Source organism: Ascidiella aspersa, chromosome 3 (assembly GCF_963924565.1).
Source record: "Ascidiella aspersa chromosome 3, kaAscAspe10.2, whole genome shotgun sequence".
Lineage (NCBI taxonomy): Eukaryota > Metazoa > Chordata > Ascidiacea > Phlebobranchia > Ascidiidae > Ascidiella > Ascidiella aspersa.
In genome coordinates this window covers 14,234,457-14,261,330 of record NC_139449.1, presented here as the reverse complement: position 1 = coordinate 14,261,330, position 26,874 = coordinate 14,234,457, and the positions used below count along the sequence as shown (strand labels likewise).

At 33.8% G+C, this 26,874-nt stretch overlaps 1 protein-coding gene across 1 annotated transcript; it reads left to right on the top strand.

The window, feature by feature from the left end:
• Positions 1-479: 479 nt before the first annotated feature.
• Positions 480-26,874, top strand: LOC146160334 (uncharacterized). Its single transcript, XM_083384098.1, is given in 22 exon segments — positions 480-693; positions 2,161-2,296; positions 2,431-2,534; positions 4,329-4,450; positions 4,915-4,988; positions 5,320-5,378; positions 8,441-8,536; positions 10,287-10,411; positions 10,504-10,645; positions 10,778-10,902; positions 11,662-11,746; positions 11,842-12,020; positions 12,553-12,633; positions 15,314-15,482; positions 15,670-15,798; positions 16,658-16,770; positions 17,086-17,229; positions 17,316-17,394; positions 19,791-19,891; positions 22,075-22,193; positions 24,531-24,726; positions 26,619-26,874. Coding segments are annotated over 22 exon segments (2,712 nt in total). The 5' UTR covers positions 480-545; the 3' UTR covers positions 26,805-26,874.

Genomic DNA, 26,874 nt, shown 5'->3' with positions numbered 1-26,874 from the left:
CTGACCAACAAAAAAACATTGGTAAAAACACATGGTCATTTTTTGGTTCAGCGGCTCTAAAATACTTTGAAACCTTTAACCTTTTTGGCACCAAAATGTGTGTTGGCCAGTGTAATGAATTTTAACCACTTTATTTTTTTTTTTCTATATTGATGCTTTTCTATATTTTATTTTAGATTTTAGGTGATGGCTAGCTGGTACCTTTTGAAACACTGTAAATTAAGTTTCACTTTTAAAAGGTTTTCAGTATTGCGAACTGATTTGCAGTACCATAATTAAATAACTTTTTTTTTTTTTTTTTTTTTTTTTTTTATCAATTTCAAGCAAATCTATTGCTATAATTTAGTGCAACTTAGGTAAACATTATAGTGCCACAAGCAGCAATGATCTATGAATTTTTGGGGGGGTTTCACAAAGGCTAGTTAGTATGCCATTTGTACGCTTTTAATGTCAGGAATCTTTTTAAACTTTTCAGTACATTAAGTTAATCATTGCTGAATTTTTAAAATATCTAATTTTCATTAAAGTTTTGTAGTTACCTAGAAATGAAACCCAAAAAAGCAATGATTAAGATGGACAATACAGAAGATGAGGAAGAAGATGCTTTATTAGAAGCAGAAGAAGCCCGAATGAGAGCTGCACAACTTGAGAAAGAGCTACAAGAACAGAACAAATTTGATTGTCTTTGTGATGGTATGCAAATATTCCCTTTTTCCATTTTATTTATGCATAGGTTGAACTGATTGGATATGGCCCAATGGTTGTTTCAAACCGTATTTGGAGCGTTGTAATTCCTCAAAAACTAGTTAAAATATCCATTTGAATGTAGAATCATAATATCAACATTGTCATTTAACCATAAATATGTTTTTACTTCAAAGTGACCATAATAGCCAAACAACCTTTCTGGTATGTAAAACAAACGAGTACATTTGGACTTTTATTTCTGTGAGTGTAATTAAACATAAGATATTTAGGTATTGTTCTCTTAATTTTTCTAGTAAAACATGATACAATAAAAGCTGAAATAAAATCATGAAATCAGCATTTAAGTATAAACTCTCAGAAATAAGTTTTCAAGCTTTGTATTTAAAAAAGACAATGAAGTAACAGAAATATGTGTGAAAGATTCAGGGGTTTAAAAAACATTGTATTTTTTGGGATGCTTAAACCTGATTTAAATCTTGTTTGTTTAAAAGATACTTAATGGACTACATAAAAGTGAAATCCTGAAAAAGGTCTATTGACTGTCTATAACAGTGGTTTTCAAACTGGGAACCGCGCTCCTTTTTGGGTCAGCGAGACAATTTTCTGGGACCGCCAAGCACACAACAAAAAAATCAACACGGTTCTTCTAAAGAAGAAAATTTTTGGGCAATAATATTTTGAGGCAACTTACTTAATCCAAACCAAGCATAACAAAAACAATAATAATAAATATACCATACATAGGCCTAATTGTGGGACAAAAAGGGAAAGCCAAACTCAGGCTAGACCCATACACTCAAAGTGACATTACGCTAACGTAATTCAACTTGTTTGCACTTGTTATCACAAGCTACTATAAGTTGTTCATTCACATAATTGCATGCTTTGAGTTGAATTGTGCATTGTGACGTCATATTGTTGCATTGTGGTAATGAGAATTACGTTCTTACAGCTTGCTGCGCTGTCGCTGTAGGCTGTATGGCCAGGGATTTAAAACTGTTCTTGATTACTTCACTCAAATAAAGTAATTTTGTTAGCATTACAATACTAAATACAGTATCAACAGGCCTATTGATACAATTAAAATCAACATGTTATTTTGTGTTTATTTGTGTATATTTTTTAGTTGACAATTAGCAATTTAAAAAACTGCTAGGGGACCGTTGCGTAATATTTTTAAACAAAGTTTGAGAACCACTGGTCTATTATGAGACACTTATAGGTAAATATGGTCATAGCATACATATTTTACATTTTATTCTATATTATTTATGCATCCCAAAACAGTTTTTATTGGTTGTACCTAAATTCCCTCCCTTTAAATTACAAAGTGCTGTTCTATTTTTTTTTTTTTAATAACCCCTGGTATCCATTGCTCTATCCTTGAAAGACTCTTTTTCAAGCAAGGTTTACTGGGTTAATTACTCATACAATACATGATTGATACTACAGGAGTGATGAGCTGCTTGTCTTTGGTTGATGCCTCATTCAATGAACTATTGGAGTTAAAGGATGAATTACTCCAGCATGATTTACCCCCAAGTTTACTTGTTGCAATTACTTTAAGCATGGGAAAGATGTTTCGAAGGTTGTATCTCATATGTTTTAAACAGTTTATATAAAACTACTTTGCTGTAGCTGGTATCATATTCCTTTAAACCTACTTAATTAGGCTATTCTTGATGTATGATAAAATTGCGTTATTTTCATAATTTATTTCAGCATCACAGATTTGCATACACCAATACAAGAGCTTACAAGACTTGTAAACATATATTCAATACCATGGGAGCAAAGAAGTGAGGCTTTAAAAAAACTGCACAATGGTATGTAAATAATGTATTTGGTATAACTAAGCACAGTAGTAAATGTCTGATATGTGTGCTATTTGAAAAAAAAACATATCAAGCTAAACTTTTATAAAAAAATTTGCGCAAGCTTTTATATTTATCGTGTTTCCAGACTCATATGAAGGAACACAGTTTGATACACTTTTTAAGAACAAATTTGCTACTTTTGCTGTTAGTTATATGTTATCAAGAGATGAAATACCCGGTTTTGAGCTGGTTAAATACGCTATTTACCAGTTTGTTACAAAGTCAACTCTCTTCAACTTGTGTATATTTTTTAGTTGACTTAGTTTAGTTGAAATAAAACAGACCATTAGGTTCTGGTTCTGGCGATCCTAAAAAAGGGTCAAGGATGACAACTGGTATTTAAAAAACAGTAAGTCAAGACTTGAATTTTAATTTCTGCGTCCTGATAGTGATTAACTGATTATATTGTTGTATTATATACGATACAAAATAAAACATTATTCACTTTATTACCAGTTACTTAAAAAAAACACTTGTTAGTTCCTAGAAAAGTACAAACACTGTAAGAAATAATTAGGCTTTGGCCCTTTCAGATTAAATTTGCTTGACTCGCGTCTTATAACAACCTCCACTGCAATAGAAAATGTTACTGTTTAAATGTGAAAATTGCATGACCGTTGGAAGGCTATCATGCGCTACACTCTAAGCCTGCTAAACAACATACCAGAGGAAGTCACTCTAATCGCATCTGATCCATGAGAAATTAGTGCAGTTCTAAGCAAAAAGGTCTACAACAATTAGGGCATCTAAAGGTTCGGAAAAGACTTATAGACCTTGAGGTCTTAGGCAATGCACTAATTTGACTTAACAAATCTGCATAAGAAGATTAAATTTAATAATATTTGACCCGCCCCAACCCAAATGCTAACCAGCAACCTAACCAAAATATTGTGTGTTGATTTAGCAATTATAAATGCTTAAAGCCCTAATACAGCAATATGTGACATAATAATCCTATATGCCCATGGACCAGAAATTATCTTATGCCCACTCGAGTTTGGGCCTTTTCCAGCAGAATATTTTCATTTTATCTATGCCGGGAGTTTACCTAAAAGTCCAATTAGTGCATTGCCACAACCTCAAGGTTTAAAAGTCAGACTTTTTGGCCCTTGGATGCCCTAATTTGTAGACCTTTTTGCTTAGAAATGCACTAATTTCTGAAGGATCAGATTATAATCATGTCTCAGCTAGAAGTCTTGCAATACTACAAATAGAAAGCGAGTCATTTTTTCAACGTCTGTAAAAAATAATATTCTTTCTATTTGAAGTATTGAGAGGCCTTTCAATTTGCACTTTACACTCGCAAACCTTGATGTGCCCCTCTCTTGCTATGAGAGTAACCAACCGGCCGACTTGGTTGACCGGACCTTCTTACAAATTAGGCAAAATTTATTTGTAGATTTAAGTACGCTGAGTTTGAGGTGCTTCGGGTGCTCAGCACCCCCTAAAACAACAATAAACTAAACTGGGTTTCAGTTGTTGTATATTTTGGCAGCGGGGTTATTTTTCAGGGTGGTTTGTGAAAGTAATTGACTCATCATAAATACAATTTTTATTCACTTTTAAAGTAACAGTTGGCCATTATATTTCAAAAAATCAATTAAAAATCATGGTTTGGCAACCTTTATCTAGCGGTGGGCTAAAATCAAACTTAAAAACACTTTTTTTCAATTTTCTTCTATTTAATAAAAACGTAATATTTATATTTGGTATTCAAACATAATATGATATACTACCTTTCAGATTATGAAAGTAAACAGCGTCAGCTAAACATTGCTATTAGAAGGCTTCAGTTGATTGATGCACACACTAAACGACTGGATACTGAAAAAAGAATTATGAATTGGGAAAAGGCTTTTGCTAAGGTAAGTATAAGTCTGGTGCTAAATAGTTTAACTTGTTATGCTTTGTATTCTGCTAGTTAGGACATTGCCTATTCACATAATTTTCCTTGGTGCATAGCGATTGGTTAACAAATTATTATAATTATGTTACAATATTCATTGGTAATTTTCAAAAAAGCAACAGGGTTTCTTGTTTTGTAAGCTAAATGTCTACTGAAATGTTTTTTGTCATACTGCTGGAGCTTACATCATAAGTTTGATATTGGAAAATATTATAAAGTTCAGGTTCTTCAGTAAAATATATCAATTTACAAATAATATTTTATTTAAATAATTTCCAACAAGGCTCATCGTTAAATGGGATCTATTGAGCCTAAATGTTTATTTAGATCCAGATCCCTAATCTATATAAACAATTATAATATTGTTTTGTTTAAATAGTATAGAATTTAAATCGTTATAACGTTTTAAAAATGCTTTTTAAGGTTACCAGTGCAAACTCATATGGCCGTAGATGGAAATTTATGATTGAAGCCTTTAAAAAAAAGATTAAAATGGGGTAAGGATGTTTTGAAATGTAATACAATCAGGGATGACTGATAATATATTGTTAGTAAGATGACACTGGCACCTATCCATTACCCAAATGAATATATGTTTTTATATTACCAGGGGCTACTCACCCTATAATTTCCAAGCCTTTTAGGACCAAAATAAGTATGAAGTTAAAAAAGGTGTTTGTTTTTGAAATTTTAAAACCAGAAAAAATTAATTTGTTTATCACAATATTAAATTGGCTTATTTTTTGCAATTGAGCTAACAAGCTACAACTATCCGAGTGTTTTAGTAACTTATTGGTGGTTTTGAAACGTACTACTGGTGTTTAACAGAGTCAACATAAGTGAGATGGAAGTGGAATTAAGTGATGACGAAGAAGAAGATGGACAAGGTAGTCTGATAAATATCAACACATGTTTATAGTGTAATATTGTTTTTACATATTATCCGATTCAATCCAAAAACACTTTTATATTTGAATTGTATCCAGATAGGCTTATCTGCTACATAACAGGGCCATGGCTTTAATGTGTATGCTGTATTGTTGCTTAATTTGGGGCGTCCCTACGGGATGCCAAGCAATTTTTGGGGGGCCCTAGCTCTACTTCAATATTTAACTTGTATAGTGATTTTATTGGTTTTATATTGTGTTTGTTTGTTGTTAGTTCTGCTTTAATGTTGTTCTATGCTTTGCATTAAAATGACACATGTCTCGATAGGTCACTGAAAAAATGATTCATTTTTGGGCTAATATCTTTCAAAAGTTTCTCGGTTCTTGGACAATTTGCTACTTTTTTTGGAACTTACTACTTAGCCTGTAATGGCCTATATGGACTATGTTTAGTCAGAACAGTATGATATGTAGGACGACTATTTTTTGACCTTAAAATATATTTTTTTTGACAAATTTTGACCTTTAAGAAATACTTTGATTTACACAACATATTGTTTTTGACATACTGCATTAGTGTTTTGGCGTGGTGAACCACACGTTTTTGATGTTTTAAATACTACCGGTCGACACAAATGAGTTATTTTTTGGGGTTTATGCCAAAAATGCCTAGTTGATATTTTTGTCATTTGAAAAGGACAAACAACTGTAAAAATGCCAAGTTATTTTTAAAAAAAAGTTGTGTAAACAGTTGAAATACAACATAAAATAATTGCAGAAAATTAAAATAGACCTAGTTATCGAAATAGGAAATGGGACAATTGCAAATCACAAGCACAAAAAGACAAGCAAAACAGTTGTCCAAATCAGAGATAAACAACTATATAATACAAAACCACAGTTCGTAGCCTAATGCGATCTGCAGTTTTTACTGTACACATTTAAGGTTTGCCAGCACAAAATACTAACTCCAGTTAAAAGTTTGTGACACACTAGTTAGAGCAAAATATGGTTGCAGCGATGCCCTGAAGCAATTTCAAAAGCCTACAACTGCATGTTTGTAGTGCTGGTCAAAAACCAAAGCACACCGCGGGCCACATATTTTGGTCCCGCTGGCCGCATTTGGAAGTGTAACTTGGGCTACTTTACTTATTGAGCTACGATCATAATTGGTTTAAAAGTCAGAGTTTAAACAGTTTAAAAACTATACTGAATTTTCATCCGATCTGAATCTGCAAAAGAAGAATAAATCTGCAAAAGAATATAAAGTTTAATAATACTTAACAAAAGGCTAACCAGCGCCCTAACTTAAATATTTAATAATTACATAAACGCTTTAGGTCCCAATACCTCAAGGTGTGACATAACAATCCTACATGGACAGCACTAATATCTAAAAGTCATAATACAAAAAAAAAAAAACGGAGTAAGACCTAAACCCGTCGGAATAACACCTAAATGGCCAGAACCAGGCCTATACAACATTTTACCTAACCCCACCAGTACATTACTAACTCCGCTTATAATTTTAACCCCAACGTCGCATACCCTCTCCTCACAGTTTTAGATGTTATTTTGGCCTTTTAGGGCTTATTTTGATGAATGTAGGACATATTCCGACAGGTTTATGTCTTATTCAGAAGACTAAGTTCTTACTCTGTCGCGAATATTACGGCGTATTTGGCTGTATTATGTTGTTGGTTCTAATACTGTGGTATTATTGCTTTTTAGGTTTTTTGTGTGTTCCCTCCTAAATAACCCGGACGAAAAATTATCTTATGCCCACCAGAGTTTGGGCTTTTTCCCCAGCATTTAAATAGTTATTAAATTAACGCACATTATTTGGGTTAGGATTCGGGTTAGCATTTGGGTTCAGGTAGGTCAAGTACTATTAATTCTAGCTCACATTTCTTTTTAAATTTGTGAACGTTCAGCGAATATTTTCAATTTATCTATGCCGGGAGTTTACCTAAAGGTCCAATTAGTGCATTGCAATGACCTCAAGGTATAAAAGTCAGACTTTTCTGCCCTGGGATGCCCTAATTGTTGGAGACCTTTTTGCTTAGAACTGCACTAATTTCTAACAGATTGGGTGGAATTTTGGGTATCGCTTGTCAACATTCTTAAATACCGACATCTCAGTGAAAAAGCGATGTCCATCCTTGTTCACATGCCCACGACATAGCATTGCAAGAAAAAAAGGAAAAAAGATGATGTGCACTTTTAATCAATTTTGATTTGAAATAATTTTGCCCTAGCGTGTTAACTTTGACAAAATTTTAACTGTATTTGACTAATGGTATGGTCAATGTAGATTTAAGTTCTACACAGGGGTTCAGAACCATGCCACCCTCACAAACTGTGGTTTTCCCAGTTTTAACAACTAAACTTGTTTTAAACAAGAAATCTGCGAAATATGTTTGCGCTTTGCACGAACCTGTCATTCGTATCTCACAATTGGTTAGCGCCGTGGAAATCTGTTTTACGAGAATTTTTAATATTATTAAGATAATGTTTAATTTTTGCGCTTTTGGCGACAGTTTTAAGTTGTTTCCATGCTACTTTTCAACTGTAGTCAATGTCTTCACAACAGGTTTGTCAAAATCTATTCTGACAACCAATATATTAAGCACATACAATTTGTGTTTGCCCAATGTGTCATGTTAAAACCCAATTCAAACAAAATAAACACATTTTTTTTTGCGATATGAACACAAATATTTTTGCGATAATTATTTAATATTTATGGGGGCAAGGCACAGGGCAATTACCAAATGGGGCGCTGTAAAAAAAAGGTTAACCACTGCTCTAATATTTACACTATCAGGACAAATTTGCTGTCAATAGTGGTATTAATATCACTTCTAAAACAACAAACATGTTCTGGACATCTAAAGCTTTCTGTCCATGACATTCATCCTAATCCTGTCAAATAAGCCTCTTTATATGGACTGAAACAACAATGTGGTTAGATGTTCATACTTACTGTTGAATAATTCACTATGACTGTTGCACAAAGCAATATCAATGTTGCATAAATCGTATGTTTTTTTATTGCATAGTTGGTGATGATAATTTGTACCCTGATGATGGAGTTTCAGACAAGCAAAGGTTTATGCTATCAGTGATTGCTGCTTCTCCTCCAGTTGATGATGATGGTAAATGTTAATTATATGAAGATAGCAGGGTTGGGATTTTGCACGCGCGCGCCTGCCAATGCGAGTGCAATTCACTCTAGCGAGTGCTGTTTGACACCCACTCGTCCAAGTGACCTTGGACAAAAATTAGTTGTTGTTTCCAGACCTACTGAAGGTCCAAATTTTTGTTTTGTAACAAATTATGTTTAACTAAGACTGAAGGCCAATTATTTCTTTCAATGGCTTACGATACACTCTTGCGCAACTCCAATAAGAAATTGCCAAAACGCTTTCTTGTGTTAAAAAGTTCTACGCAGTTAGTATTTTTCGATGAACATCCAAATGGTCTTGCAGGTTAGGAAATAGTTATTAGCATCTGATTTGTATGTTCTATGATTTAAACTGTCACAGAAAAAATAAATATTTATTACTTTGTTGAGAACAGTCGTAATGACTATAAATCTATAAGTTGGACACAAGGATTACTCAACAGCTTAATTTAATTATCATCAATTTATTTAAATTGCACATAGTTACATTCCATTTGTCCATCCATGTGTGTAAATAAACACGCTGATTGGCCATTTAAGAACTGTGAAGCGCACCGAAAATAGTAAGGCAAGTTAAATTATCAAAAAAAAACAATTTTGAAGACACAAATATACCAGAGGCGTGCCAGCATTTTGGCAAGTGTTATTTTGTACGGGCGAGTGCTGATTGGTAGGTAGTCACCTGACTGCAAATTTTAATTCAAGGCCAACCCTCAATAGTACCAAATCGCTTTGTTGTACTTATGTTTTATATATATGGTAAAATACATTTATATATGTGGTAAAGTGTAACTGCATCCTCTATTTAAAAATAGACACATTAAAAAAATTATTAATTGTCACATTGTAATGATTATTGTTGTATGTCATAATTTTTTGTCATGAAACAAGTTACCTTAAAGTACTGATTGAATTTAAAACCTTTGGGCTGGTTGATCATAAATATGCAACTGATATTGTGTTTAACATTAGAGGTTATGGCCAAAAAAATATGTCCAAAATAAAAATAAAAAGTGTTTGTTTATTTAATTTAGCAAAACTTTTATTTAAAGAGTTGTAACAGACGACGGCAAGAATATTTGCTTAATATTTGTGTATTTAATTTAGCAAAATTAAGTTAGAATGGCAATAGACCTAAACAGTGGGTGGCTAGCAAGAAAATACATTGAAAGGTTGTGTAAAGCCCAATAAAGCTGACAGTGCATTTATCTTGTTAAAAAGTTTAAGAGGTGCTACTCATGATAAAACATACAATCACCATAATAGAATACAACATATAAACGATTCAGTCAAAGCACAAAATAAATTACTTTAACTAGATTATATTGACAGGAACTTCATTTTGCAAAGAGCCACAGTGATTTTTTGTCATTTACAAAGGGTCACTGCAAACAATTTTAAAGGATTTGCCTCATAGCCGCCCCAATTCTGATTTTCAAACAATAACACCAACATCAAACCTATATTTGTAGAATTTATATAATTTATAACTAATCAAAATTAGCTTATCTTGCAACAAGTAAAAAAATATTAGATTTATTTAGGTATAATTATATTAACTCAAAAAGTTGCAATTACAATTACAAAAAATATTTGTATCCCTACAAATAATGTGAAAAAATTGGTTAAAATCCCTTTGTGCCTGAAAGCCATATCATCACTTTTCTGATAACAATTATTGAAAGGAAAATTAATATAACCCTAATATCATTATTAAACAGGAACTCCTCAGGCTGGTTCAGATATTGGTAGTGAAGGAGATGGAGTTCCCTCCGAGATATCTGATAGCACTGCTAACGTGGAAGATGTATTGCCAGATACTAAGGTCTGTTAAAATAAAATTAATGTATTTTAGAGAGGTTATATACCACTCATGTGCTTGTGGTATAATGTGGATTGCTATTTTCAATAATGTTGATTGCTATATTTTTTTTGCAGGTTGCAAGTTTTCGTCGTGTAGAAAGCCATGAAGTTGGAGTTGAGATTCGACCTGAGGTTAAGGAGCAAGCGGTTTGGACACATGAGCCTAAATACCACACACAACTTGCTATTCGACTCTTTAGACCTCTTTTCTTAAAAGGTATTCTTGGGCCCGTGTGAAAATGAATGACATTGATTTTAACAGACAATCCCACATTCTACATACAATAGATTTGGTCCTAGTGGAATGCGTTGTTCATTAATTAAGAGCGTATAAATAAACTTTTTTTAGATGATGATGGTTCAGAAGTTGCTTATAGTGTGAGTTTTGCGGGAAGTAATATAAACACTGCTGGTTTGTCGCTTGAACTAGCAAATGCAGGTGAAGAACAAAAATCCCAAGATAATTCTGAAATGGTAATTACATGATATATATGGTTTTACATAGATGTTATGTCTGTCAAGATAAAGGTACATACATATTTTAATCTCATTACTATTTACATTAGTTAAAATGCAGTAACTAATGCTGTCAATGTTTTATGACCTAGAGCAGCACACATTTTTACTGACCAACTTGTCCCTCTAGAAATACCAAAATGTGATCAATCATTTTCAGAAAAAGTTAAACTAAAAAAAAACAAATCTTCGTTAGATAGCAGCACTCTATCGTTTAAATCAGGGCTGCCCAATCTGTGGGTCATGCAAAAGTGTTTCTGGGGTGACGAGTCGGCCTACACTTCAACCAATGCGCAAATGAAAAGCAGACAACTAAAAGCAAGGAAATTAAAAGCTCGCAGACTAAAAATTCTGAAAATCCTGGTAAAACATGCTGAAAAACTTTCTGTTGTACTCCTGTTATCCCATGAAAAACACTGCAGCGCTTTTTAACAATTTAGGCTCTTAACATTCGTGGAAATCCGAATTTGTAAATCTTCAAAAAGCTGGAATTAATTTTTAGCAACCCAGACACATCAGCAGGAAAGTTTTGCATAAAATTAGCATAGCCTATAATTAAATAAATATATGACCAACTTGTGCAGTCTGTTAGGATTAAATGCGTGATTGTGACCCGCGCAATGAAAAGGTTCGCCATCCCTGGCCTAGAGTATGCATATAAGATATGCAAAACAAAAACTAACATACCATTGCACTTATTTGTGAATTTTTATTAAGGAAGAAGCTAAGATAAAGGTAAAAAAGAAATCTGGGCGGAGAAAGTCAATAGGATTTGCTTCCAACCCACTTAGCCCACCGTCTGGTAATAATGAATTCTAAATTTTATTATAAGATAAACCTATATCCATTGTAAAAATAATATTTTGATTTAACGTTTTAAATACCACTTTTCTGCAGACATATCTAACCCATCTAAAAAGAACTTATCTATATCCAAGTCCGGGGGAATACTCAAAAAAAATAAATCCAACAATGATGAATCAACATTGGCCACAGGCGTCACTGGTCTCCCCCAAGTGAACAGAGAAATATATGAGCAAGTTATATTCAATGTACCTGAAAATTGTACAGAACCTGTAAGTTATCTACCACAAAAATATGATCTGCCTATTATAATTTAAGGTTATTTTGATAGATAAATATTCAGTTTTATGGAAGTAATTCGGAATATTTTTGTAAGTAATTGTAAGATTTATCTATTTATGGTCAGTATTTGTATTAACGGTGCACAAACATGTAACGGTTGCCATGTTATATTTTTTTGAAATATTATATTTAGCAATATTTGGCATTGTCATGCCCCTGTCTGTTTACTCCTTTATTCTTATTAAATACTTGCTCCAGACAGGGGTGAATCAAGCAAGCAATGACAATGAAAATCTGCCAAAGGAACCAATCATACAAAAAACTTTATAAATACGAAGATTTGCAACTTTTAAATTTATCACACTTTTAAAGTATTTATAATTCAAATTTTCTATTTGACCTCAAGCTGACGCCTTGTGGACTCCTTTTTTAAAATGCCATACAGATGTAAGCAATAGTTTACTTATGGCAAATCTTGAAAGTCATTTCCACATTACATCGACCATTCCCTTGATGTTTCAGATAAGTATTGCTCTGTTGCAAGGAGAACAGAAAAAGATGGTTGCAATGCTCACTATACCTTGGGATGATGTGCAAAATAAGGTAAAACTAGATTCATTTTATGCAAGAACAAAACTTTTCATGCTCTATGTCAGGGGCGGTCGGCGGGCCAGATATGGCCAAATGAAGTACTTGGGCCGGATTAAGTTCTACCAAAGCTTGTTTTGTCGCATAATAGCGACTAACGTTGTACTCGTTAAACACGGCAACACTTTTTTTGACGACTTAAAGAATAAACTAAGTACAACTTTATAAACCGAAAATCGGTTTGTTTAGATGTTATGAGATAAATAATTACACGTTAGGTAAAAATTTGTCAAAATTATTTCAAGTCAAAAACAATTAAAAATGCACATAAATCGTTTACAAAATTAAAAAAACTATTATCAGCTTTTTTATAATTGACGTAAGGTTAAAATGTTACTAAAAAATTTTTTTTTTAGTTATATTCAACGACATTTTAACTGTGTATACGCAAGCTTCCAGAATTATCCACCCTGTCCAAGTTTATCGCATTAGGCTCAGCTTCGTTTTTGCATTATACAGTTGTTTATTTCTGATTTGGACAAATGTATTGAACAGTATTTGCTGTCTGTTTTCTCTTGGCAACATTTTCTAAAATAACCAGCGTATTTGTTTTCTTCGGCAATTTATAGTTATTTCACTTTTTGAAATGACAAAAATACCAACTAAGGATTTCAATAATTTTGCATAAACCCGAAAAAATAGCTGATTTGTGTTCGACCGACAGTCAGTAAAACATCAAAAACGTGTTTTTGACGACGCCAAGACACTAATGCTGTTGTTTAAAATAATCAATATATTTATAATAGGTCAAAATTTTGTCAAAAAAATATATTTTTAGGTCAAAATTTCTTTTTTTTGGTAAAAAAATAACCGCCCTACTGATGATGCTTTTATTAGCGAATTATATTTATCTCTTAACATCCAAACATTCTTCATTATCATTGATGTGCAACTGGAATCATTTGTTTTTCACCATTCGGATTTTGTTATTCTAATGAAAATACTGATTCTTGCCGATTTGAGTGAAAAAGTACTTGGGCATTCAATCCTTGTTAAATTCGCGACATTCCTCCTCAAACTTACGTTTCTGGGCAAATCCATGGGAAAATATCTTTGTAAATTCTGAATATAATTTCAACCCAAAACAAGAATCTAAAAACACAAAGAAAACAAAGAGCCAAAGAATAACTAACAATATTAATAAATTGACGTAGTAAGCAAGTAGTGGGTGATTGTGGCAGAATGTGACCGCGGAACACATTATCATGTAACACCAGAAACTGTTTGCGGGCCGCTCAAAATTTCGTCGCGGGCCCGACCCGCGGGCCATACGTTGCCCGCCCCTGCTCTATGTAGATAATTTTTTATTATGATCAACGGGATTTCAACTTTTTAATCTGCAATAAATATCTTAATGCCCAATACTGATGGCCAATTATTGTGTAAATCTCTGATTCTTTTTATGCAAATTGCAAAAAATGAATTGAACAAGACTAGAGTATTAAACATGGTAAAAATTGGTATGCATTAAACCGGGCCATAAAGCATCAAGGCAGCGTTTAAATCAGTGTAAGATCTAAACCCGTTAGAATAAGACCTATACATCCTTTTACTTAACCCCAAACCCCACCACTAACTTCCAAACAGTCCGGTGCAAAACAGCAGTGCCCCAGCGGCGCCATTCAATCTAGTGCCCCCACATGTAATTTGTATCAACCCTGGTGTAAAACACTTCAGTCCCTGGGCTTGAAACGGGTGAGTAACAAAGACCGTTTTTAGTAATTAGTTTGGTACAACTTTTGACGGGCTTTGTAAGCTATGACACAACTTTTCAAAGATTTTTAGTCTTGAGGTCCTATACTTTCTTACTTTAAGCTAGTGGTATTAAGACATTTTAACTTGAGGCACAGTACAAACATCAAAAAGTATTGCTTTGTAGTTACCTGACATACTTGAGAATCTCTCAAGGCATGCTAGTGTGCCACGGTCTGCAGTTTCAGAATCACTGCTGTAAGTAGCTTATCAAGCATGATTGACAACCAACTAGATGACATTTCCAAACCTTTACCATAAAAGATTGTCAGCACGTTTGGTCTTCAAATAAAACCTAAATAAAGCGAAGCCAAGGTAAAATAATATGATTTATTCCAGTTTTTAATGCTAATGGCTTGTTTAAAATCTTCATCATACTATAATGTCACAAAAGGCATAACACACACAAAACTTTATCCTGCTGTGTTCTAATCTATAGGGTTGAACATACTGTATTGTATTGGAATGTAACCAAACAAGATTATCTAAATTACCCCGCAAACTAATGTCATATTACCTCTTTGGGCCTAATAACACACAGGTTACGAACAACTGTTTTTTGATATAAATATACCTTAAAGCGTAACTTTGATTACTTGTGAATGATTTTGGTGTAAATCCTCCGTATTTTAAAGCAATCTGCTGGAAATGTGAGCATGACAAATTGTATATGATTAAAATCAGGGTGTTGCGTAGGTTATTGAGAACTGGAAAGGTGGTCGCAACACACAAAAGGTTAAGAACCACTGTTAATGACTAATATTAAAATGTTAGAAATAGAACATTACCTTTAGTTTTTTATTTTAGTATTTTGGAGGAGAAATTTGTTATTTTTGATGATGTAAATGAACTATATAACAATAACATGTTTAAAACTTGCCAGAATATTGCCTTACAATGGATTGGCTTGAAACAATCGGATATAAGTGAAAGCGAAAAAATCGATGCATCCCAAGAACAAGAGTTATTAGAAAAGTCATCAAGGTTTGAGCAAGATTTGGCAAATCAGGAATTATTGATGCTTGATGTCAAAGGGATAAAATTGGGCATAGGTAGGTTGTTTTTAAATGTTCTTTGTTTAATTAAGGGTCTATTACAATATTTTGAGACAAAAAATGTGATGTGACAACCTTGTATTAACGTTATTGATGACAAATCGTTTTAGGTAAACTAATACAAATAATTTATGCAGTATGGTTATTAGAGAAAAAAAGTCAAAATTTTTCTTTTTTCTAACAGGTGGACACAGTCCTGGGAAGATTGGGGAACTACCAGTTCAGTTTCACTTGATAAAGCGTGAAGAGCCACATATTCTTAATGCAATGGTGAACACATTGGGATTTAAGGAACTTATTCTAGATGTAACAGGCATGTTTTATATAAAATACTAAATATTCTTTTATAAAAAGAAACATTGAGTCAATATTTCTTAGTGAGGATGTTCCCTGTTATGGCCTATGTTCATGGCATGGGTGAGGTATAAAGCTACTATAGTAGCCCAATGCGTGAGGTAATGCATCAGCAGCTAATTATTTCTTTAACACAACAAATTGTAGTTGGCACTGATTTCATTACTATCCAGTTTCACAGTCTGTTTTTCTTCATTTATATCCTAACCTCTGTGATTAAGTATGGAATGTGGGTAATGTCAACATCTAGAAAATGTTGAGATACCCAACCAAGCCAAACTGTAAAACTTTTTGTATGTGTACTGGTGCAAAAATGCGTCTTTAAAACTTTTTAAAGGCTCTATATAATATGGTCTGATGTCTGGTATTGTGCTCTAGCATGACATTTGTGTGCTGTTATGTTTCATACTTTAAAACAGAAGGTTTGCTTGCATTGTGCACTTTTTCCAAGATGAGTTATTTTTATTAATATAATTATTATTGTTTGGATTACTCTTCCAATTAAGATTTTTGTTTACACATAAAACATGGTTACTGTGGAAAAGACCCCTACAAAAAATCATATTTTCGCTGGTTGCGAGGTTAAATTTATATTGAAAGAAAAATAAAAAGCGACTTTATATTTCTACTTAAATTTAACTATCTTAGGACAGTCCAAGTCGGGTGTTTGTGTTTGCAAATTTTATCTATTACAGAAGGCACAGGTCAATGAGTTTGTTTTATGCTCTGATTTTTCAGTTGTCGATTCTATTTGCTCGTATAACGTTAGTCATTCAATATAATTATTTTGTTTGTATAATTTGTATGTTGCTTGACAGGCATAGATATAGATCAAGTGAGCAAAGATGAGCTTATAAATTTGTTTGCTCGTGAATATCAGGACCATTCAACATCAGCCATGTCTTTTGTATCTTCTTCGTCACACAAATCGGTGAATGTACACAAGTACTTGTTTTAAACTGTTTGTGTAATATGGAAATGTCTATAGAACTGGCTTGTTGGCCTGCTGTAATTTTTGGCACTCTTGATTTAAATATGCAGAAATAACATCCACATTGCATTGTAATTATAATTTCTCCGGTAGAATATTTGCCAGTTGTTGACAGCTACGTTTTTATGTTTAGTATAAATAAATATATTGGTTGCGAGCAAGGTTTACTCAGCAATTGATATCATGTTGTTTATAACACCTAACAAATTCACTTCCGATTGCTGTCAGCAATTTGAATTCCCTTTTATGCTCCAGGGCTATATAGCAGCAGAAGAACTAGAAGTGATCAGAGAACAACACGATATCGAGGTTAAAAATATCCAGGATGAATATGAAGCCAAGTTACAACAACTGTTGATTGAAGTAGGCAAATTACAAGCAACTAGAACCATTGACCCGGTACAGTAAAAATTGATTCTTTAACTAAAAGTAAAATTCTGTTTTTACGTGTTATCATTATTTAATATATTTTTTTTTCTAAAAAGGGCATCTCAACAAAACAGCCCTCTCAGGAAGTGAAGTTTGCTGAAGCTACCACCGTTTACCAACCTTCAAATATAACAGGTAACAAAAAGAGGGCACCGAGTGTGCAGTCTATAAGTAAATTTTGTAGTTACTGCTATAGGCTTTTGTGGATGTTACTTTTTTTAAATCGCGCAGTACATGCAACCGGTTGCTTAGAATTTACAAATCTGAGTTATAGTGTGGTGAGGTTCAAGCTGCGATAGTGAAAAGTTGTGTGTACCTGAACATATACCATTTTGGTGGTATAAACATGCTAGCCTTTTGTTATAGCAAATTATTATAAAAAATGAATTTGTCAATTTTAAACCTGTAACTAAAAAATAATGTTACGGTTCGCGTAACATTTTCGTCGGACGGCTAAATAATGCAAAAATATTTAAAATAGCATAACATTTTTACTTATGCCTAAACGTTGTTCTACATGGCCATTACGCGTTCGGTAAGTAGAAATTTCATGTTGAATAATCGTTTTTTTTTGTTTCGCGGTGATTGGAGAACATGTAGCTCACATTGTAAAACAGGAAACGTGCTGGTCGTCCCTTGACGGTTTGCTGGTGGTGTCGGAAATAAGTTCACAAATGCTTAAAAGTAAATCCTTATAGGGATACGGCCCGTGTCAATTTATCTGCCTGACTGTAAAAAATAAAATTAACTTCTTCGGACTTTGTGAACTACATTTCTTAGTTTGTGAAAAACCTCTTGACGTAACAGCGTAAAACTTTTTCAAACAAATTATCGTAATTATCTACGTGATCAAGGCTATTATTTGTAAATGAAGGGCTTTTTGACACTGTTTTTCTCAAGTTTAAGTAGTTAAAATTTTAAGCTCAGTGTTTTACAATGCAAAATTAATAGATAAACTAAAGCAAAGTTTTGTTATGTGTTTGAAATTGATCGACTAAATGAGCAGCATGAATTTATGTCATAACAATCATGTAGGCGCGCGGTCTAATAAGTTGTTGTCTTTTAAACTAAGACGAGTAAGATGTGTAATTACATCCCTGTGTAAGTTTGCTGAAGTCGCGTGTTAAAACCGATAATTTAGAAAAATGATTGTGGATTTAACATGTAACCAAATTGCAATATTGTATGTTGTTTCTAAAATGATCGACAAATCACCTGAAGGATAATGTCCACGTGGTTACAGAAATTATAAAAAAAATAAATAAATAAAACAAACACGTAATCCCGGTACCAAACGGCGTCCAACGTAAGAAATATCCTTAACCCGTTTGAAAGTGAAATTTTTTTACTGTTAAAACCGCTGCAATAAGCGTGATATTTTGGAACTCTGCCTAAATATGCATGGTTAAACGTACTGTAAGAATGCATACAGCTTTGGCCGGTTTTTCTACTCCTTTGTGTCTGAGATAAAACCATCCGATCCGTTAGAAATTAGTGCATTCTAAGCAAAAAGTTCTACGACAATTAGGGCATCTAAGGGCAGAAAAGTTTGACTGTTGACCTTGAGGTCGTGTCAATAATTTCTGACGGATCGGGTGGTTTCTGAATACTGAGATGTGCCTCTTGAGAAAATAAACGTTGGGCTGTTAACATGGGCGCCACCACGGGGCATTTACCCCCTTTGGAATTTCAAAATTTTATTATTATTATTATTATTATTATTATTTATAAGTGTAATATGTATTACTTATGAAGGTTAAGTTACTAATGGAATAATATTAATTTGTATATAAATTTCAACTGATATAAAATCGTATGTACATATTAATATCATATAGGTACTGAAGTTAGATTATGTGTATAATTCATATTTTCATAGTAAAAACAATAAAATCTCAGTAAGTTCGAGTCTATTACAAGCGGTGACCCAAGTTGATCATGGTCAAACTTATTACGAATCGCCTATCCTAACTTGGTCGCTAAGTTTTGTGTATAAGGATTAGGCCATTTTCACCAGGGTTACTAGCCTATGCTTAGTTTAGTTACCAATTTGGTTTTATTACCCCGTAAGTCTTCAGCAGACTAACCGAACCAGTCAACCAATTAGGGATATTCATGCAAGCCAGGCTAGAAAAACAACTATACCCTGCGACGAAGTTCGAACTCACGACTGTCGCTCTACCAACAGAGCTACATAGGCTGAGAGGTGGGCAGGTCAAAAAACAACCATAACTACATTACTTGCATTAAATTAGTACAAACAACGTCATATTGAAGGGGATATAAAGATTCGAGTCAGTCAATGAAAGATGCATATATTATACATACTTGTACAACAACTGTGATCTGGCCCTTCAGTCGTTAATTGATCAACGATAACGGCTTACATATCTTACTTTCATATCACAGACTAACCGAATCAGTCGATCAATTAAGGATATTCATGCGGAAAAAATATTGTTTTTTTTTAATTTTATTACCTTAAATATATATTTTGATGGAGTCCCATTCAGTGAATGTTTTATTTTTAGATAGCCTCGGTGAAAAAGGAGATCAACCCATGTTGTCGGCAAGATGGCGACCTCCGAAGATTCCAAACCTTCCGGTGTGGGGAGCTCGACTCCCTGAAAACGTTAGTACAATTGTAATACATTGGTTTTAACGTCATTGGTGTCTGGGGCTAATTAAGGGTAACAGGTTAGTGTTTTGTAAGCCATGAACCCAACATTATGTATAATTGGAATCGAAAGGCAAGATACTCGTAAAAATGTTTTATGTTGATTCATCAAAGGTGCCAAGAACTTCCAACAAATATTTCGGTTATTTTCTAACAAGTCTAAATGATGTCATTTATATTATTTATGGGCTACAAAGCAGGAAGTCGAACCAAACCCCAACCGAAACCTTATGAACCGGTTTTAGGCCTTTTCCGGAACCGTAAACCGTTTTTGTAAGATTTTAAGGAGCCGAACCGGAACTAAACCTAACATTTTGAAGATTTTGCACATTAAGCGAATGCGAACCTGAAAAATAAGCGATTCACTCCGGCATGACGTCACAAGTTGTATTTTACCTTTATAATTTTTATGAAGAAAATGAACATTTGAAAAAAGAATTACTTCCACCAGGCAACATATCAATAGATAGAAATCGCTCTTCTGGTGTAAACAAAGTTCAGATCAGACCACCCTTTTCAGCACAAACGCTCGGTTGTGAACACCCTACTACACCGTGCTGCAAAACTTTGCACTAGCAATACGGACAAAGCTGACGAAATTAAACATGTGAAAAAGGCCATGAAAAAAAGGAAACCCTGACTGGTTAGCCACAAAACAAAACTAACCATATAGCAGTTAAACCAGAACCGAAGGGTCTGGCTATTATTTATTATATTCATGCGAAAAACTAAAACGTATTTTGACAAGCCACGATATTTCAACAGCATTTAAACCGCTCAGGAAAATTGGAAACCTTTAACCATCACCTAAAGACCCAGTTGAAGCGGAAAAACGCCAAGAGATAGAGACTGTTTATGAAATTTCCTGTGGAGGTTGTTAAGCAACCTACATAGGAGAAACTAAACGTTTCTTTAATACGAGGAAACCTGAATATATGCGTGATGTCCGCCACGAAATGGCATCCCGGTCATCTCTGGCAGAGCATGCGGTTGAACTTCGACACGGAATTGATTGGGATAATTGTAAAATTCTAGACTTGGAACCGCAGTGTTACAAAAGACGGTTTATTTAAATCATTCCTAACCAATGTTGTAGCACCATGAACAAAAATATTCGTGGTATTCAGCTATCTACTCGTCGTTGCAGCTAACGCCATTGCTGACAAACGCTCGTTGTCCGAATGACTCCGTCGCGCATACTTGTGACGTCCAGATTTATTAGATTTATTACATCAAGGTTAAACAACTAGTACAATGAATAAACAAAATATTGCACTGTAACGCCAAACGCACACACCTTGGTCATTGGTGGTTGTTTACAACTTTTTTACCCGTACTGGAATTCATATCACAGAGAAAACACAAGAAACTGGCATTACATCTAACTTTTGAGTTGCGCTTCATTGAGCACAAGAGTAGTGAACTTGCGAAAAAGGCCAAATCTCTAGATGTAAAAATAATTTGAGGAAAATAAATACAATACATCATTTTTCTCATAGTGACTTGTTCTACACAAATCAGTTGAGAAACATTTGTTTATAATTTTTTCCAAGATTGGCCTATATTTGCCTATGAAAACGATACTAGGTATGATAGGAGTATTATAAATATGTTATTTCTGTTTCTAGACTTTGGTAGCCAAAGCAGGTGTGTTAAGAATGTGTCTTGGGGACCTAGTGCGTTTTACTATATTCTACCAACTTCAACATTTAAAAAAAAATATATCGAGCTATTACTAAAAATTAACATAACATATCTTGTTAAAATGTTTTATTCATATTGTATTTCGTCAAATCTTGTATCTTTTTGGAGACAGTTCTATTTTGTTTTTAAATACACTTCGTCCATTTTGACCCTACCTACTGGGCAATTTTGATTCGAGTTAGAGTTCAAATTTGTTCCACTAAACTCTGTTCATATTTAAACACTTATAGTTTTCCCCAAAAGCACTGATAACAAAATTCGCAAAAATTAACACTTTTCTCTGAGATAAAGTACCTCTTTGTGTGTTCCAATTTCACTTCCAGCACACTTAAAAGTTTATTTTTTTGCAAAGTAAGGCCTTTTTGTACTGTTTCAGTATGCTCCACAAAATACTTCAAAGGACCACTGCTGTTAACGCTTTTATTTTGCTTTAGGTTTGGCATCGAATGAAAATGATACATGAAGAGATGAGTCTGAAACGTCAACAACTTGAAATCAGGATTCGAAATAACATTTCCGCCAACATAGAAAAAAAACTTTCATCGCAGTACAAGTGAGTTCTTTGTATATTATTAATCTCTTTAAATTAAACAGCGAAATAGCTCATTAAATGTCAAAAAGAATACCTATATTATTTATTTGCGAATGTTATTGTACCCTATACCCGTTGCAGTCAAATTAATAGAGCTTTGCATGTGAAATATTTAACCCCTGTGGGGTACACAGTTTTTACCTTTAATGCACTTTAGCGTAACTTCAACGTATTTTAAAAGCGAACATAATCAAAACTAATTGTACCGTCAAAAATTAAACGATGCCTAAACCAGGGTTGAATCCTTGAAGGTGCAGCACTTTAACTACCAAAAACAATGATCTCAATGATTTGTGTGCCGCGAAACCTTTCGTTATTTTGAAAAATAACTTATTTGTTTTACAAATAGGCATGCAGTTCACATGTGAGACTTGAATACGCACTATCCATTGCAAAACTTATATTATTCGTATATATATATCTAATGTCTTGCCATCTATTAAGGGCGATTCTCAAGTTATAAAATCGTTGTTTAATGCAAAATTTCACCAAAATTGTTTTTTTTTACTGTGCCACAAGCTAAAGTTTAAACACTACTTACCTAAAGGTAAACGTTTTCACGCTTTGTGCAAATCTTTCTCAATTTTATAGTATGTTTTGCCCACCTTAAGAAAAACCTTTTCAGTCTAGAGGCGCCGCTTAATAGTCAAAATATAGCACAATTTGACAACATCAAGTCAATAAAATGTTTATGACAAGTATCATGCGCGGTTCTAGTATTTTTGTTTGGGGAAGCATGAAATTATTTTTAGAGATGACGTCACATTGTAAAGTCACAAAGTAACATCTAAACGTGACGTCATAAAAAGTAACCTGATGAACACCACACATTTCGTTTATTTTGTTAAAGTTTTAGGTTAGAGAGGAGTTACTTGCAATAGAAAAGCTACATTACAAAAATGTTATCGATTCGCGCAAAGCGAAATATCAACTTTATATTCTTTAAGTTCGCCAAAACTATTATTTTCGAAGGGGCGATGGGACGCATAACGCCTTTGGGCTAAAACGATTTAATTAAAATGGGAACAGTGGTTCTTAAAGGGCGCCACTTGGCTCCTTTAGGAAGGAAAATTGTTCCAGGGAGAAATTAGGGAGAAATTTGGATGAAAAATATGGTAATTAACGCAATAAAAATATTATATACCTTCAATGACTGGTATATATATACCTTCAATGACTGGTATATATATACCTTCAATGACTGGTAAATTGTCTGTTAGGCCCATAATCGTCTGCTGCTTCCTCACAGTTTATCTAGTCTAGAAACAACCATTTATCTAGTCTAGAGACCATTGCTCTGCTACATGTGTATCATAAAACCTTGTTAGTTGTGCCGTAAGTTTATTGAATTATTTTATTGTTGTGCTTTTCAAAATTGCTGTCTTATAGTCACTTATGGTATACAAAAAACTTAAACCGAATCAGGTATTTTGTAGAATTGTCCAACTTTCAGGCGATTACCACTTTCAAATTATTTAACATGCAATGTGATGCACCTCTATACCAAAGAAGAACACTAGAGCAGTACTCCGCAACCTTAAAAAAAAAAAAATTTTGAAAGCCGGTTAAAGTCCTGAAAATTGTACCCCCTTTCAATAGCTGATTAGAGGAAAAGAGCTTTATTAGTATTCGAAAAGTGTAGCCTGGCGTTGGTGCTGAAAAAAAAGTGTAGCCTGGCGTTGTTTGCTGAATTTATTTTTACAAACAGCTTTCAAGACTAATTATACAGTCACAAAATGCCAATTATTCCCTCAGAATTTTGACTGTGTTTTGGTAGCCTAAGTGTGACGCCTAATTTTAAACTTGTTAGTTTGCAAGTAAAAAAGATTACGGAGAACTGCTTGGGGACTTGCAACATTTCAGAAATACTGTATGCCGCATAACTATAAGATAAAAAATAGAAAATAAATGTCTTTCAAAACCTAAAAAATAGACTATAATAACAACATTTTCTTCGCTTTCTTCTGTTTTGGTTTATGGCGCAGATGTGTTTATTGCAGTTTTACATATTGTTTGTTCTCTGGTTGGCTTTGTTTTGTTTTTCTGTCAACAGAGCTAAATGGTTAAATACTCTCTGATTTTTACGGGAGGATTTGACAGTGCTTGATGTTATAGGAGAGGAATATGAGAAAAAAGGAGAACCACTGGGTTAAGACATCCTATTAACATGATTTTGATCCGCTCTAAGCGCGCAAAACATTTTGCATTTGTGTAGTTAACATATAGGCCAAAAATACCCCCCTGTCATACTTGGATCCATCCCTGGCAGGTATAATGATTAACTATAATTTTTATTAGGTTGCAGCGCAGTGACAAAAGTGTACGTGGCCCTCTGCAAGACGTCAGTCTGCCAGCCATATTCATGCCTTCAAAGATGGGCAATGTCTATAACCCACGAGCAAACATGTATTTTCACCCAACTGGTACTTCAAGTGACCTGCGACTTACTCAACCACCATCTATCTTCCAACTTCCACCTTTACCGGAAAAAGCTGTATCCTTACTTAGTTTGATTAATATATTTACTGATTTTTCTACAGTTTAACAAACATGTGGTAGCAATGGCATTTTTATTTTAAGAAACGACCTAATGCGTTTTGTAGTTGATTCTTATTGCTGGGTAAAATAGTCTGCTTTTAGGGCATTGGTATGGGAAAAAAATAGTGATTTTAGTTTAAAATACTGATGATGATGTTATTTTTTTTAAATACTGATGATGATGTTAAAATAACGAAATCATGAGTAATAAAAGTAGAAAAGGTCTATACCAACAAAGTTGTTTTTGTTCCTTAGGGCAGAGTAATGTATCTTTCAAAAAACGTATTGCGAAATAATGCTGTTTTTATTTTTAGAGGATGGAATTAATGGGCGAGTTGTTAAATATATATTTGATCGAGGCCTTAACAAAGCGCGTTTTATATTAGGTCCAGCTGGTAACGCTCACCAGTTTCGCCTGTCAAACTGCATGAACGCAGTGTCTAATGCAGATCTGGGCAATATACGGCCCGCGGGCCGGATCCGGCCCGCCAAGCAATTTAATCCGGCCCGCGGCGTAGTTTTCTTAAAATACATAAGCCGAGCGAAAACAAGGGGGAATTTCTACGTTTGGTTGTATCGTTAACACTATTTCTAGGGACGGATCCAAACTCTATTTTAAGCAAGTTTTAAAGACTAAAATGATTTTTTTTGGCGCTTCGCGCGAATCTTTTCTGTCTATTTCGTATCTTCCACAAATTATTTGGCCATATTTACAGATTAGAAGCGTCCTCTGCACTGTGGCACTCTCTCCAACAAAAGTTTAACAAACTTAGCCCTAATATATATAGATATATTGCGCTGCTTTCGAATGTATTCCGACTTTAAAATATGGACGAAATACATGCCTTTTTCTAAACTCTGAAACACAGATTCACGTTTGTCAGCCTAATTTAGTTAATGCCATGTTGTGTATTTCTCCCGATTTATACCTACCAAAGTATGTATCAAGCAATGTATATTTTTATCTGTGCTCAATGCTTAACGTTCCCCTCTATGTCTAAATTAAAATTTTCGTTTTAAAACAAATAGCCCAGCGTTTCTCAACCGGTGCGCCGAGGAAAAAATAATGTAGGTCCTCTTATACTATTATATAAAACATATATTTTTTACTTTCCTATTAAGCTTAGCTCATTGATTCCACAAGCCTTTTAAGTAGAAAACGTAATACGACCTACAAAGCAACAATACCTAAATTAGATAATCTATAATACCATAGTACTAAGTCCACCGACATAATAACGCCATACTCGCAGTAATAAACACGACAGAATAAGATCTGAAATAGTCTAAATAAGACCTAAACACGAAATAAGTCCAAAATTAATCGGAACAAAACTTAAATGGACAAAATAAGGTTTTTAGTCTTAAAGGCTGGAGTCCCTTTAAAGATATGCAACTATATAAAACCTATATAATAAAAAAATGCAGGCAATTTAAGAGAAATACCGGTACACCTAAAAAAAAAAGGCCCGCGACAACATTTTAAGTTTCTTATGTGGCCCGCGGTTAAAAATAATTGCCCACCCCTGGTATAATGAATTTCGTTCCACATAAGGTTGATTAGCAAAATGCGAGATGAACGCAACTTCAGGACCACATTATAATAGTCCCATCAATAGTATAAATTGGAAAGTCTATGTTACATTAAAATTTAAACAATGGGATACTTTTTTATTTTATTTTGAATGATCAAATCGTCCAGTCACCTTAAATTGCGCGTGAGCCCCACACCTATAATCCCTTACTGAAAGTCTGTTCTATTCGGATTAATCCTTTTTTTTTAATATCAATTTTAATCCATATTCCACTTTGATAATTAAAAAAATGACCTTAACATATTAATCACAGAAAATGTCGGTTGTTAATTTGTTTGAACTGAGTAGAAACTTTGAACAACCTACTGCATCTGACTGGTTCGACCGTATTGCTTCAGCTCACTCTCGCGGCTCTCGTGCAACCACTGCTGGCTCTCGCAGAACCCCACACACCCCAGCACCAACCGCTAATATTCAATCATCCGACGTTTATTCATAATCTACATTTTATATCTTTTTGTGTATTTTAAATTGTGTCATCACTGTGACTTATTTATGTTCTTTCAGCT